Source organism: Lissotriton vulgaris, chromosome 1_1 (genome assembly GCF_964263255.1).
Source record: "Lissotriton vulgaris chromosome 1_1, aLisVul1.2, whole genome shotgun sequence".
In the NCBI taxonomy this organism is placed as follows: domain Eukaryota; kingdom Metazoa; phylum Chordata; class Amphibia; order Caudata; family Salamandridae; genus Lissotriton; species Lissotriton vulgaris.
The window spans coordinates 978,976,888-978,992,968 of record NC_141685.1 but is presented as its reverse complement, the minus strand read 5'-3'; the positions used below and the strand labels follow the sequence as shown (position 1 = coordinate 978,992,968).

Genomic DNA, 16,081 nt, shown 5'->3' with positions numbered 1-16,081 from the left:
ACACAGGATAGTACAACAGACTTATCTTCTGACACCCTACAGGGAAAAACCATGTGTAGTATTTACACCCTGCAGCGGCAGTGTTAGTAACACACATTGCTTACGATGGACAGGCAGGCACTTCTATAATTTGAGAGTACCAGCACTTTTCAGAAGAGGTGATGCACGTATATTACTAGTATAACGGCACTTTTTTGGTAGCATACGGGTGTTCTAGGATAGAGAGGGCCGGCAGTTTTACATTTTAATTTCAGTGATTGTGTGTTCACGTAGGCGAATAGGAGGCTCGCGTTTTCGGGGCTGTGTGGCGAATTTTAATGGTTGTAGCTTGTAATGAGCCAATTGTGATTTCCAAAAAATTCAAGTGCCCCAAATTTGGTACCACATAGGGTATTCCGGACACCTCTGTGAAGCCATGCAGCAAGTACACCTTTGTTTTAGCAAAAATACTTGGAATGCATGAGCGCAGGCGTCCATATTGAATTCCTGCAGATTATTCCACCCCTCTACTTGTGCAGCCAAGGCAGTACCGGTTAGGACCAGTTGTGACTTTGGTTTACTGGGAACCGCATTGACCCCACCATGTTCTACCAGGCTCACCAGGTTCTGACAGCCACTCAGTGGCGATGTGCCTTTTTCTAAAACCATCTTTCTAGACCATTTTCGACGCTGCAGGCAATACAAACTTTGGTTAACGACTCTGGAGGCCATTCCCAGATGTTGGCGAAAAAACAGCTGATTGAAAGTGAGACCTGCTTTGTCTAACGTGATGTGTCTGTGTTATAAAGAGCAGAGCTGTGAGGCGGCACCAGTTTGTTGCGTGGTGCTTTGTGCTGGATAAGCTGGTCTTGAAAATCACTGTCCGTATAACTGAGGCACAAACTGTTCCATCAGTAATCTTGCATTAGAGATTGCTACAGAGTGCAGTCTACAGGGCGGGCCTCGCATGCTATTCTGTCCAGCCCCCTGGGGTGTCTACAAACAGCAGGTGTAAACATTTGTCTACTGCTTGTGCAGTGCATGCATCACGAAACTGCATTGTGTTTTGATGTCCCCATGGTGGCCAGAGGTTTCTGGCAGAATCGCCATTGCTGCTCTTTTTAAGGAGTGGATCAGATTTAGCGTTGCAGAAACACACCCGATACCCTCAAAGCCCCCCCTTTGAGAAAAGCACATAAGCTCAGTTTCTGGAAGACTGCCTTGAAGCTCCTGTTGTAAGTGGCGGATATAAGTAGCCTCTTTGTTGACATCGACTGAGATTGTCCCAGAGTTGGTAGGGAAGTTCGGCTCAGCTGACACAAATCCAGGGGTCAGAAGGTCCAGGAGTGAGTCCAGAGAAGGCCTGGCATAGGACATTCTTGAGTTTCCTTTTGAGCTTAGAACAATCTTTTTTTGTTGTCTACAAATCCGGTTCAAACTGTTCCAAATGTTGTGGATCACATGTTCTCAGAGTTTTTCCATTGGCATCCGTTTTGTGGAAGGACATGGGAGTGATCTGTTGTCAGATGCTGATCTCGGGTTGCCAAAAAGGCTGTCATTTTGGAATAGTGACTGCTTGCCTTTGACACTGTACAGAGCTGTGCTGCCTTTTGGTTAGGTTCTCGCCATACAGAATCCACATATACACACACACACACACACACACACACACGTACACACGTACACACACACACGTACACACACACACACACACACGTACACACACACACGTACACACGTACACACACACACGTACACACACACACACACACACACACACACACGTACACACACACACACACACGTACACACACACACACACACACACACACACATATATATATATGAACACAAAACTCCCTCCAAAGGAACGAGGCAGAGACCCAGGAGGATACAGTTGGAAGCAACTTTAATGAAAAAACTGGCGAATGCATTTCGGCAGACCACTGCCTTCCTCAGCGCCCAAAGCGTCCCAACTGTGCATTCACAGCATAGTGGTGAGTTCAACCCCCATGTACCTTGTTGGAGCAGGTACGCTCCTCCCCCTTTCAGCCAATTTCCACACCTGCGTTGAGTCCCGTTGTGTAGAGGGACTTCATTTCCCAGAATCCAACAGTGAGACCCTTGGGAATTGTGCGCGGGGCGAACAAGAAACAGTTTGTCAAGAGTCAGTGCGGGGGGTACAACGAACAATGTCCAACCACTGGAACAAAGGAAAAGGACTGTGCATTTGTAGATGGGGTTTTCTTCATTGCCTACCATACACATTTCTCATGCCTCATTTCCCCACCTACTTCCTGCGAGCATAATGCAGTGGTAGTCCCTAAGACAGGTAGCCAACCCTGTATATCAAGGTATTAAAGAGATTTGTTGGCTTTTATATGGGTCAGTACAATCAGTGTTGTCACAATATGCCGCAAAAATCCAAGCAGACGTCATCAAACAGCAATATTTTAGAATGTCTATTTGTGGTGATTGTCACTGATGCAGGAGAAGGTAAACAAAACTGTTTACTTTCTTCCCTTCACTGCACGTCCCCTTTGAAGGCCCCGTATGCTTGTCAAACTATATATGTGTGTATATTTTTTATTGTGGGGAAGGTGCAGCGTATCATTTAAAGACCTTTAAGTGTAAATAAGTTGCAATCATTAGAAGTCTGTGAGGTTTTCTTGTGATTTTTATTGTTTCATTGGCGTGCCTCTGTGGGCAGAGGAACATGTAATTGAGCTTTACTCCTTCAATAATCCTAAAAAAAAGCCTGAAACTACTCTTTATTATACTAGACCATAGGGTTTCGGATCTAGTTGGGCAGACGCTCGTGGGCTCGGGTTCTGTTTTTGAGTCCGTGGCAGAATTGCTAGTACACAAGTCAGTTGTCCGTTTTGTTACTCTGCCTGGTCTAAAAAGTTTTGTGTACGTGTGCATAGTGATGGTGCAATTGTACGGACATGTAAGAGAGTCTGTATTTGACCAGACAGGTATAGATGCTCACAGTCCATGTACATATTGCTATATCGGGACAGTCCAGACTTCCACTGTAGACCCCTGTCGCAGCCTGTTAGATTACAGATCCAACAACACAAAGCTGCCTTAATAATCCTTCAGTCCAGAAGTAGGACGTGGCTTTGTGCCAGTCGAGTGCAGATGTTTGCACAACTACTTTCAGATGCTTGACCCCGGGCTTCGTGCATGTCTGTTAAAGTACAGAGAAAGATGTATTTACAGTGTTTAAGTTTGACATAAAAAGTAATATTTATTGGAGGAATGAGTCTGGCAGCTGCATACGCTGGCGGTACTGATGGTGGAGTGGGAGAAGCTCAGCTTTGTGTAGTTGAGGAAAGCCCTACTTGTGTATTTAAATGCCTTCTCCTATTGGAGAGAGTCCTGAAAGCTGGAAGTCACCCCCCCCCTTTGCCCAGGTCTTATTTCTGCCAGCTGGCAGTGGAAATTGCTCATTGCAGGACCACAGCGAACTGTTCTTAATGTCATTGTGCTGTTTCTTTGTACTATTTATTGTGATCTCTTAATTCACCCTGGATGTTCACCTGGTGAACGTGTGAGCCTGGCAATGGCTGCCTTGAGGATTCGTATGTTGGGTGCATTCTGCTGTGCGCTTTTGCATTCCATCAGTTGTTGATGACGGTTGGAGTCCATTCTAAACTTTGTAGGAAATATTTCTACTGTGGTGGTGCTGTCCGTCAGCTAAGATGAAAGTGAATTTTTATGCCCCTACATGCTGCTCAGCCCCAAAATATGTTAATTGTAGAGAATCATTTCAATGCTCATGCAAGTACTGATGCCTTTTTAGGAGATTTGAGAGCTAAGGTCTCAGATTGAGACTCATGCAGGTTGCTACTAGTTGCAATCCAGGAAGGAATTTCCTAATGTTAATAGAGACTATAGTCCAGACCTAGGTTGTTTTGTTTGATATCAGGGTCTGTTAAATGTTCTGGTTCTCAGAGCAACTTAACATTTAGTTCATGTTGTCTGGAATTTGAGGCTGATGTGCCAACAGGTGCTTATGCAACTGTTTGAGTCTCTGACCATCCATGACTCCTTTATGGTGGATACAAGAATGCTGCCAGCGGCATACAAACTCCTCAGAACTTTCCCAGTTATTACTATTGACATGGTGTGTACCTCTTGGGGATTTTATATGGCCTCCAAGGTGAAGAACATTGGAATTGTGATGAACTTCAACTTTGCCATAAACAGGAAGCTTTTCATAAGACTTGCCCTGTTATTTATCTCCGAGAGAAAGTCCTCTTTCCTTGCTCGCTATTCCCTTATACACAATCTTTGCAACCCCCCGCACCCCAGTATATTTTGGACAACAAAGGGATGAAAAGATATGCACACTCCAAATCCAAGGACTCTGGCAGAGCACGTTGCAGCTTTGGGGGCAAAACAGTTTTAGTACAACAGTTGTTCTGTGGCATGCCTACCACAGGATTGCAGAAAACAGCAAGAACACATACATTTTAGCAACATTTTTTAAACCTTCCAGTTTAATGAAGCCTTTGACGTTCTATCTTAGGCCCCTTATCTCTCTCTTTATGGTACTTATTGGGTGCACTAAAGTCCAGCTTATGAATCATGTACCCCAAGATGAAAAATATCATAGCAACATTTTGATGTGGCATGTGTGCATCTTATTGTATTATTTTAACTTGTTTCTTGGTGCCTGTCTTTACCTAATGAATAGAGCATCAGGACGGGACAGGGCCTGCTCAAATCATTTTCTCAAACAAAAGTAAGGCTCACCTGCACCCTAAGCCAATGAAGACTTTTACACTGAAGGGCATCCTGAGGTTCTTTACTCCTCCCTTTAGTACATAGGCGATGATGCTGTTTTTACAGTCATTAACGAGTGACTGGGTGATGGTAACTTTAATTGCGACATGGAATATTTTATTTTTAGTATTTTACTTTTAGTTCCCTGCCCCCTCGCTGTGCTTGCTTCCCTGCCCCACTACTTCGAGAGAAAGCCCCAGGCTGCTGAAAGGCCGGTGTATGTTGGAAAAAAAACAAATAGGGCTTAGAAAAACAAACGCCTCTCTGCGTGGCTTCCCGCCGGTGAGGGGCGAGGGCGCGTTTCGCCAGGGACCCCCATTGTCATGCGGGAATGTGCGAGGGACTTTCTTCTCATTAGGAGGTGGGGGGTGGAGCGGCCGCCGGGGCAGGGCGTGGTGCTCGGCAGGAGATGCAGAGATAGAAAGAGAAAGGGGGCTCTGTGCCCTTTTCCGAGCCGGGCTAGCCTTCTCTTGTCACTCACCTGGGAATATTTTAAGTGCGCAGTATGGAAATTAGCGAAGACGCTAGTTTTATACTTTTTGAACCCAAAGCTACTCTTTTTGTTTCTGAAGGAGGGATTTTATTAAGCTATTTGTATTCCAATAAAACACATTTTAATACATTTATAGTACAGATCCAGTAAAAAAAGGTAGCATTCTTCATATATTTGATTAGGCAGGAACACACCCAAAAAGTTCACACTAGTAGTTTAAACTCACTATTTCTAATCATGCATCTTTACTGCTGTTCATCTGTAAAGCTGTAATCATACATATTTTTTGTATTTTGCTGCTTTCACGCCGAGACTATATTATACATAGGGGCCCATACGTGCTCTTGAATATACATTGCGCCACCTGGCAGCTCTGCGACACGAGCTCAGAGGATACTGCCACTACAGTAGCTCGGAGTGTAGTCTGTAAACAGAAAGGTGGGAATAAAGCAAGTGTCAATTGCAGAATAATTGGTACCACTTGGTACCACTGCACCAGCCACACTACTTCCCTACTGACCGTTCTCCACTTCAGCCCCGTCTAAATTACAATTCCTGCTTGTGACCCTTTTGCCTGCTTGTGCTTGTTTTCCTGACCCTGTTGCCTGCTTGTGCCTCCGTGTGCCCCTGTTGCCTGCTTGTGCCTCCGTGTGCCCCTGTCGCCTGCTTGTGCCTCAGTTTTCGTGCCCCTGTTGCCTGCTTGTGCGCCCCTGTTGCCTGCTTGTGCCTCCGTGTGCCCCTGTTGCCTGCTTGTGCCTCCGTGTGCCCCTGTTGCCTGCTTGTGCCTCCGTGTGCCCCTGTCGCCTGCTTGTGCCTCAGTTTTCGTGCCCCTGTTGCCTGCTTGTGCGCCCCTGTTGCCTGCTTGTGCCTCCGTGTGCCCCTGTTGCCTGCTTGTGCCTCCGTGTGCCCTTGTTGCCTGCTTGTGCCCCTGTTGCCTGCTTGTGCCTCCGTGTGCCCCTGTTGCCTGCTTGTTCCTCCGTGTGCCCCTGTTGCCTGCTTGTGCCTCCGTGTGCCCCTGTTGCCTGCTTGTGCCTCAGTGTGCCCCTGTTGCCTGCTTGTGCGTCCGTGTGCCCCTGTTGCCTGCTTGTGCCTCAGTGTGCCCCTGTTGCCTGCTTGTGCCATGTGGGTGTGTGTGGAGGGCTCTGTGTGGCTGTGTGTGTGGGGAGCTTTGTGTGGCTGTGTGTGTGGGGAGCTTTGTGTGGCTGTGTGTGTGGGGAGCTTTGTGCGGCTGTGTGTGTGGGGAGCTTTGTGCGGCTGTGTGTGTGGGGAGCTTTGTGTGGCTGTGTGTGTGGGGGGGGCTCTGTGTGTGTCATTTGCGAGAGATAAAGCTAGTGGCATTGTAAATGACAATGCCATTTATTTATGTTAAAAAATACATAAATAAAAATGTCAAGAGCAATGCCAATAGCTCTAACTTTAACAAAGGCGAAACCATTGCATTGTAAATGCTTGTTCAACGAGTCGTGCTCCCCACCCCTCGCCAATTGAGGTTTTGTTCAACGTATTCGTGAAAGGGAACGCTTTTTTTGTGTCTTCTAAGGCATGCTGGCAGGTTTCCAGGACGAACTGGGCCCGATGAGTCTGCGATTTCCGGAAGCTGGGACTCGTTCCAGCATTCCCCATCTTTGCACGCTGATCGTGCAAGTTTGTCGCCTTTTTTTGATGGAAGGAGTTATTTTTGTCCGGAATACTAGAAAAAGCTTTGCACATCAAGGGCTCCGTCTGCTTCTCAACAGGCTCCTCTGTGCCTGTGGATCCCGGTTCACCCCGCTCGTGGCTCAGGCCCGGTCCAGCGACACCCAGCGGTACACTGGGAGAACTGCGTCCTACTCACGCCACGGACGGCATACGGGCGCGTGAGTTCGCTCGCTCTCTTTGCCCATTCTGCTGGTTTTCTCTAAACCATTTATTTCGGCGACTCCTTTTGAGGTTCGAGTTTTGGCAGCTTCGCTGTCAGTCATAGCTATTGTGAACGATATACACATAGTGGCTTTCAGTGACTAGCTTCTTTCACGCACTGACTGTCCCTCACGGCTTGGTTCGGCTGTTTTTCTTATTGACCTTGTCCACTGAACTGCAGTTCCCAGCCAGAAGATGGGTAAAGTAAGGTCCCCAGGGACCCTCTTTCATGCGCCCTTCAATCACTTCCGTCCGATCTCACCAGAGTTTCTAACAAGACCCTTCTGCCCTACCGAACTACCACAGACACTCTTCCCCACTCTGCCTGCAGCCCTCACGCTCTCGCCTTGATTGCCACAAAGTGCCTGTTTAAGGCCCTTTCCCCCCAGCACGCTCTTCAGTGCATCCGCACACCCCACTCCCATTGGATTCTTTAAAGCGGCCCTTTCTCCAGCTGCCTTCCCACATGGTCTGCCTTTTCTTGCTGTTAACCGGATTTTCTCCTGACATCACTTTAAATATGGGTTACAAGTTGGAGACCTTTAAATACTGTGCCAGAACGCACGAGGGCCAGCAATCTTGTTCAAATCCCTCTTGACCGTGTACCTTCTAGTACCATCCATGCCGACCAGTCACTTGCTTTTGGCTTAACATCAGTATAAGATTGCCTCACTTATTTTGTTAAAACTTGATGTGTTCATGTGTTCCTTCGCAGGCTATTAGTTCAAATGTTGCACATCTGGGTCCCAGAACCGAAACTCCTCTGTCTTTCCCTGACCACCTTCACTTTGGAATCCGTCACCTCTGAACCCCGGTGAGCAGAGTCCCCTCTTCTGGTTGAAAGGCTGTGTACTTTAGCACAGATGGCTTGTCCCTAAGCACATTAGGTGTAACAGAAGGATTTTGAGGAGTGCACCCTGTTCTGTGACACCGACTAGCGGTTTCCTAGGCGTTCACACAAAGTACAGTTATATTTTTATAATCTGGAATTCTGAGCTCTTTAGAACTTTTTTTTTTTTGTGGAAGTCCTCCAAGGAGAGTATTATAATAGTTAATCTGAGAATTAATTAAAGCCCCCAAGGCACACTTACTTGGAGCAGTAATGGTAGAATTATTTAGAACGTTCTTATTAAGCTGTAACAAACTTTCACTACTTAACTTTGTGGGGGGGAGGAGCATGGTTAGGCACATTTCAGAAAAACACTTCTAGACTTTCAATTGTATGTCATGATAACAAGAATTGGCAAAGCCAGTGGGTCTCGTCTATGTGACCTTTTGGCTTTATCAATTCTTTTTAGCCACATTGTACAGCATTCCAGATGCAGGGCAGAGTGCCTGAAGTTTTTAAGCCATATATCAACTTTGACACGTCTACAAGTCATTTTGTAGGCATGCACATCACCCATGCAAGTGGCGCACCAACAAATAACTCTGCCACTTTTTTTGTCACTTATCTGAGTTGGATTGGTAACTAAAAGGAAAATAGCGGGGTTTTTACAGCAGGGTGTGTTAAAACAGAAACAAGTATGGAAACGGAAGCAACGGGGGACAGAAGCAACACTACAGAGGGTGGCGGTACATTGAAGGAACATGAGGGAGGGAGATGAAGTAACAGTGGATAGGGCGTTGGTGGCAAGGCAAGGGTTGGGATCAGGGCCGGACTGAGAACAGAAACCGGCCGTGGCAAACTGTTCAGCACGCCCCCCTAGGAGGTGAGGGGGGGGGGGTGCGGCCGAGCTGTTTGCTAGGGCTGATTTCGGACTATTTTGTTACAGGGGACCAATATTGCTGACCACTGTAACAAAAACGGCCCCCCACGGGCTGACAACAGGCCCCCCACCCTGGGGGCCCACCGGGGAAACGCCTGGTGCCCGCTACGGCCAGTCCAACCCTGGGCGGCATTGGGAACCAACAGATTTGTAGGAAAGCAACAAAGGGTGTGCAGTAATGAGCAAGTGGAAGCACAAAGGATGGCCAGCGGAATAGATAAAAAGAGCAACAAGGACTGCGGGATGAGAGAGTTACACGAGGGAGACAGCAAAAATGCACATCCTCTTATGGAGTGTTTAACGCAAAGGAAGCAAGCACTGGCAAAGCCAATATGTCTCGCATATGCAAGAGCTATCAGTTTTGCCAATGTGTTTTAGCCATGTTGTACTCCAGAGGGGCTGTTGTTCAGCATGGCTAAAAGTTAGTTTCATGGCGTAGTAGTGTTGTGGTCAAGAGGGCTTTTCGTAGAGTGGAGTATGCATGGTATGGTAGTGTACTGCTATTACAGACAACACATTTTCAATTGAAATGACCATTACATTTGCAAAGACATCTTGTATTACTGATGGAATTATACAGCTCACTAAGGATGTGTGGAAATGGTACAACCTAGTGTAATGATTTGTTATGATCTTATTAAAATATTGGTTTACGCACATTTCAGAATGACAAAATGTGCTTTATTTGTGCTTTAATAATTCTGATATAGTCTGAAATATTTGCACAGTTCATTTACAGGCATTTCAATTTTATTGTGTCATAGAAAATATCCTTTCACAACCCAAAGTTGCCAGATAAATTCTCTCACTTTGGTGTCAGAGAAAGAAAAGTAAACACCAAGCTCCCTTGGAAGACAGAACCTGATGTTTGGCCCCTGTCTTTGAAGAAACCACTAATGTCACAAGATAAGAACAATTTAAAGTTCATTTTACAGAAAGTGAGCACTCATGGAAGAATACAGTAAACCGAGTATGCTTCACAGGAGGGACAAATACCTGCTGGACAGCCTAAAACAAAGTTAGCAAATAGAAAGCAAGCAAATTCGGGATACAAACCACAAAGCCAATGGTAAGCAATGGGCAGAATTAATTCTCATATCAGCTTTCAGAATGTCCCCAAGAAGTTTATAGCAACAAGACAGCTGTGCTGTCTGGTAGGTTTTGATGGTAGAGAGGGAATTCTCCATTGGAAGGACAATCTCAAGATGGACAAGCTGGATAACCAATAAGAAGCAAGCAAATGAGTGACAAGGAAAGGCAACCAATGGCAAGCAATGGGTGGGCTCCAAGGCCATCTACTTTCAAGATAATCCAAAATACTCCTTGCAACAGATAATGCATGTGCTGTCAGGAGGCTCAACCTCAGAAAGAACATCCTGGACCAATTGGGCTCTTTTGGCCTGCCAGGAAAACCTATCTATTATGTGTATGAGAACTCATTCCAAAAGCTACAAGTCAAAAAGCGAATACCTGAATCAGTCGCTCTCTTGACTGGTGATGCAGAGGGGATTGAGTGAAAAGAACCTTCCTGAGATACAACATTTATATTAAATTTAAGTGAGGCATCTTTGCAAGGGCTTTAAATGCCTAGGAAATCAGCCTCTTCTAAGGCTTTAAGGTGAGGGGAAGCAAATTCTGTATAAGAGTGCCAACTTCCTTCCATTTCAAAGGAAAACGCTTGCTGTTCCACGTGTCATTAGAGAATTGCAAGATGGGTCAGGAAGGAACCGAGGAAGAGGGTAGGGGTCTTCCTCCCTGCAGGTTGGGGCTAGGGGGAAGCATGATGACTGAGTGCTTGGCGCGTTTAGAGCTGGTTAAGCTTTCATCTCTGAAGGTCTAGACCCAAGTTTGATATTATTCCCTAGCAAAAGAAAGGCCCTTCCTATCCATGAAGTCCTCATCTCCGAAAGACCCCACTCTCCCTCTACAGGTAAATGCTAACGTGGAAAGAGCTGGTTTGCAGGAAGTTAAACTCCAAAGAAACGAAGACTTAAGATGCCAGATCTTTTTATAGGACAGAGCACTGGCCAACAGAGGAGAAGCTTGGATTTACCAGCAAAGCTCACCACTTTTGGAAATGAGGAAACTCCCATTGGTGCTTTGGAGCAGCAGACGGTGTAGAATTCCTCAGTGCACGTGGAGATCTATGACCAGGCTCCCTGGAGTGTGGCCTGTTATGTTAGTCTGACTGGGAACCTAGCTGTAACGCCAGAGTAAAGGATGATGCGTGCAAAGGTGGTTATATAAAAAAGATTTGCATAATTTGAAAGATTCTCTCTGCGCCCTTGAGGCAGTATTTGCCCACAGACTTTTTTTCCCCATGATTACTTGGTCAGCTGAAGTTAGGGCAATGATGTGTGGTGAAAAGCTGTGTAGGCAGCTGTGTTCAGTGAGCAGACGTGGAAACAGTGACATGTAGTGAGCAGAAGTGGGGGTCTGGCAATAGTGTTCAGTGTTTGGTACTAAGGCTATGGTGTGTGGGGAGGGATCGCGGGGTGCTGACGTGTGGTGAGGCGACATGGGGGTGCTGACGTGTGGTTGGGCGACGCGGGGTGCTGACGTGTGGTGAGGCGACGCGGAGGTGCTGACGTGTGGTGAGGCGACGCGGGGGTGCTGCCCGTGTGGGGAGGGGACGCGGGGGTGCTGCCCGTGTGGGGAGGGGACGCGGGGGTGCTGCCCGTGTGGGGAGGGGACGCGGGGGTGCTGCCCGTGTGGGGAGGGGACGCGGGGGTGCTGGCCGTGTGGGGAGGGGACGTGGGGGTGCTGGCCGTGCGGGGAGGGGACGTGGGGGTGCTGGCCGTGCGGGGAGGGGACGCGGGGGTGCTGGCCGTGCCGTGCGGGGAGGGGACGCGGGGGTGCTGGCCGTGCGGGGAGGGGACGCGGGGGTGCTGGCCGTGCGGGGAGGGGACGCGGGGGTGCTGGCCGTGCGGGGAGGGGACGCGGGGGTGCTGGCCGTGCGGGGAGGGGACGCGGGGGTGCTGGCCGTGGGGGGAGGGGACGCGGGGGTGCTGGCCGCGTCGTGAGGGAACGCTAGGGTTGCTGGCCGTGTGGTGAGGGGACGCTAGGGTTGCTGGCCGTGTGGTGAGGGGACGCTAAGGCTGCTTTGATGTGACAATCCGACATGGGGCAATGGTGTGTGGCCAGTATTCATGGTGAGCAATGATGTGCAATAAGCAGATGCAAGGGGGCAATGAGGCCAGAGTAGACTGGGGCAGTGAGGGACAGTGTGTGGGACATGCTGATTAGACAGCAGCGATAGGGTATGTGTACCCAGCTGAAGCCTGGAAGTTCAATGGGATGAAATTCTGAAGCATAGCTGAGAAATACTTGGCAGTATGTTATATTTGGCATCCACAGTCATGGATATTGTATGCAGCTATGACTAGCAGGCATAGAAGTTAAAAACAAATCTATATATACATACAGTTTAGGAAGAAGACTAGCCAGGGCAATTCATGTTGAGCTGGGCTGAAGTGTTCATGTCAAACTGTGGTGAATAGAAATAAGTGGGACATCAGATAGAGGGCAGAATAGAGTACAATTAGTGGCAACCTGGCTATAAATGCAGCTTTCTGTCACTGCGTGTATTTTATACAGCACATAAACATAGATCTGGTGTGCAATAATAAAGCTTTCTCAGAACCTCATGGCAGTGAATGCAAACAGAGCACTGAAGTTTTGTGACTAGTAATTTTGTAGCGCGACCTACGTGTTCCTTGAAGGAATTAGTGCTGCTTTAACAAAGTTTCCTGTTTGGCAAGATATCGAAGGCGGGAGGGAGTAGTCCGTGATCCCCAGAACTTCTCCCTGCTCTCCCTTAGGCTGCCTGACATGATTTGTAAATCTGTGATCACCTCCTTTGAAGAGGAGGCAACAATTCAGTGTTTTGCAACTGCAAATCATTTATGCAGCTCATTGTGATTCACAACTGGGAGAGGATGCCCCTTTCATGCCCCTCATAATTGAGAAACAGACCGAGTGGCATAACCTCTTTTGCGATTTGGAAAACGGCTTTTCCAATTTACAAAAGGGGTTTAATATTTTGTAAAATGTTCTTTTGACAATGCAAATCTTGTGATTTTGCAGATTGTGGGATTTGCAACTGCAAAATGTATTAGTTAATCGGGCCCCCCGTCTTCTAACAATGCTCCCAGGAATATTTTCAGGTATGCAGAGGCCCTTTATGCTTGCCCTGGAAACCTGTCAAACATTGAAGCATTCAGCACTGAAACTACCCAAAACAGGTTTCAAGCTCGCGATGCCCTCCATCTATTTGCCTCCAGGCTTGTGACTGCTGTATTTGTAACCTGTGCTGCTCTCTCTTTCTCTCTTCCCCACAGGGTGCTCACTTGGCCATGATTGATGCTCTGATGGCAGCATTTGGTACACACTCTACCGAGACGCTGAGTGTTCCCGTTGGTGCGGAACGAACGTCGGGGGCTTGGGAACAAAAGCTGCTTTGCTGGGTGGACAAGGTACCGCAAACACCCCTTTTGCCTCTCCAAGCACATCCACCTTGTCTTCACCAGCCTTGTCTTCACCAGCATGTTGAACCTCTTTGCTTCACCAAGCCTCTCCCCCCGCCTTGCTTTCCGTTTTTTTTGCCTCTTCTTAATGCTTTTAGTCTTTTCTCCACCCTCCCTGCCTCTTTGAGCATTTGTACTGTCCTTTAATATTTTATTCTCTACCTTCTTTCACACTATTAACTTTACTGCTCCTCTGACCTTTGCTTCCTCCAATGCTCCATTCCAAACAAAATCTCCACTAGTTATATTTTTTTCTTCTTACTTTCTCCTTTATTTCCACTCACACCTCTCCTTTCCCACTTTCACCCTGCCCGCGCACTGCACCTTATCGCTCTCTATATCAGTATTCACCTTTGTCTAAAGTTTGACTAGATATTTGTCTCCTTTCTTTGCAGATCAATCGCCACCTCCACGAATGCGCAGAGCGAGAGCTGAGTCAAAGGCAGACCCCCACCTCCGATGGGCAAGCTCCTCCAGCGGTAAATTCCACAAACGATTCTTTAGATCTTCCTAGTCCACATTCAAACCTATTGGTTGGTCTTGGGCAAGCATTTCTTCGATAGTCACATTTCCAAACTTCAGGTTGACCCCTCCCATTACGGTCGCATTCAACACTGTTGTGTTCAGTCACAATCCTGGGCTAAATTGTGCTTCTCCAGTAGTGCCAACTTAATCCACGTTCTTGGTGAGCTTAACCTCTGGAAAGTAGGGGCTCTGGAGTAAGTGATTAGTAGATTCTGGAGTTTCACCTTAGTGTAAACTGAAGAATTGGGGTACTTTACTACAGACCTCTGCTCCTCTTTTTGGTAGAAGAACTGAGGTATAGGCTATTGTGAGTCTTGCTTGGTCACTCATTGGCTGTGCAGTTCATTCGGAGAGTGTTGAAAAAGCACATTTCCAGTCTAAGTGTCATTTTCTTTTTCTGTAGAGTGCCTTATGGGGAAACGTCCTTTAGGACGAAGCCAGAATCGCGCTGTGCCTTCACTGTTCCGACAACGGAACAAATGCGTCTTTAGCATGCACTTGTTCTGCACGCAAGTCATTACAATGACTTGCATTAGGTGGGGCGCAATGGTGGAGTGGTGTTGGAATTAAAGTCCAACACCTTCCGTCCTGCTGCTTAGACTGGAGTTGGAATAGTAAATTAAAGTGTTCCAATATTCAGCGCCCCCCTAAGGCAAGTCATTAAAACGACTTGCGTGCAGAAAAAATGCGTGCTGAAGACTCATTCTTTCAAATGACTGAGTTCCGAAGGCATGCGTGAAAAAAACATTTGAAATTCCGTCATACATTCTGCCTTATGGTCTCCTGGTTGCTCCTGCAGATTCCCTTCTTGGAGCCTCCGCCAAACCATACGCACTTCTTATCGGGGTGGACCTTGTGCGATTGTTGTATTCGGGAAATTTAATAAAAAATGTCACTTTCTGTACAGAATCATAAAACCTCTAAGCCATTTGATGGACACTGTACAGAGTTCAGTTCAAGACCGCTAATCAACGGAGGTATATTGAAATTATAAAATGCTGCTTAATAGATTAGGTACGGCAAACAAAACATCTATTTGGTGAGTGTGTGCCAAGTTTGATATTTGTTAGTACAGTGGGGCCTTGCAAGTGCCTTCCGCTGCAGGTCCACGTCACAGATAGCTTATCCAGCCAAATCCGGAACAAAGCGTTTCAGCTGCTTTCCCTTTTCGCAAATATAGTAAGCAATACCAAGACTGCAGCATGCAAACTTGTTAAAGTGACCGCAATTATAGTTTTGTAGGACCTAAAATGTGATTGTTTCTCTTCTTTTTCAATAATTCTGCAGACTGCTGCAGTGTTTCGAAATTTGTATGCAGCGCATTTATTCGGTTAACAATTCATGCCTCCTGCATTGTCCACTATACAAATAAATCTTCAAAACAGCCTTCCACTGAATTGTGTGTCCTTCTGTCGTCCATTGCCTTCCAGTGCACAGAATGATTTGACAGCTGTTCCGCAGTAGTCTCTTTGAAATTCTGGAATCATCAAGATTTGAAAGTTACCCTAACACCTAAGCCCTAATCATTTGTCATCTCAAAACCTAAACACTCCTAAATCTGAGAGGGGTGTTCTTTCACCAAATTCCTGCATAAATATAGTGTAGCGGTAGGCAGAACAGTCTTGCATTAACACAAGCGGCCCGCCCCCTCCCACACTGTTTATAGTTATAAGAACACCCCCTTTATTAGCTGAAAAAGGATTGCAGTATAAAATATGCCCAGAATGTTTATCCATATTGGAAATGCAAAAGCCAAATTTTGCTGATAATAGAATACATTTACATGTTCTCGTCAGTCACTTGTTTTAAACGACAATCCATGGATATCATTTTGTTTCCACTCCACGCCAGCCCTCCCAATTTAGTAATTTATTGGAAATCTGATGAAAAGACTTCAGAGCCCAACCTTGAAGATGGGATTGTGTGGGCATATCCGTTCACTTTAAAATGTCTGATATTTTGGAGTGGGGATTTGGAGTTGAAATTAGGGGAGGGTGGTAGGTAAGCATAAATGCTCTATATTTTAGAATTTAAGAAGTGAAGGCAACCTTTGGTGCAAACCGAAACTTTGCTATTGGTTCAGTGTTTCAATGCCG

The 16,081-nt window shown here is 46.7% G+C and overlaps 1 protein-coding gene across 1 annotated transcript in view; it reads left to right on the top strand.

The window, feature by feature from the left end:
* CAMSAP3 (calmodulin regulated spectrin associated protein family member 3) overlaps positions 1 to 16,081 on the top strand; it is a 260,013-nt gene that overhangs the window by 161,137 nt on the left and 82,795 nt on the right. Inside the window, exons 3-4 of the mRNA XM_086960399.1 lie at positions 13,275 to 13,409; positions 13,856 to 13,939. Coding sequence (XP_086816525.1) covers positions 13,275 to 13,409; positions 13,856 to 13,939 — 219 coding nt within the window. The remainder of the gene's footprint in view (positions 1 to 13,274; positions 13,410 to 13,855; positions 13,940 to 16,081) is intronic.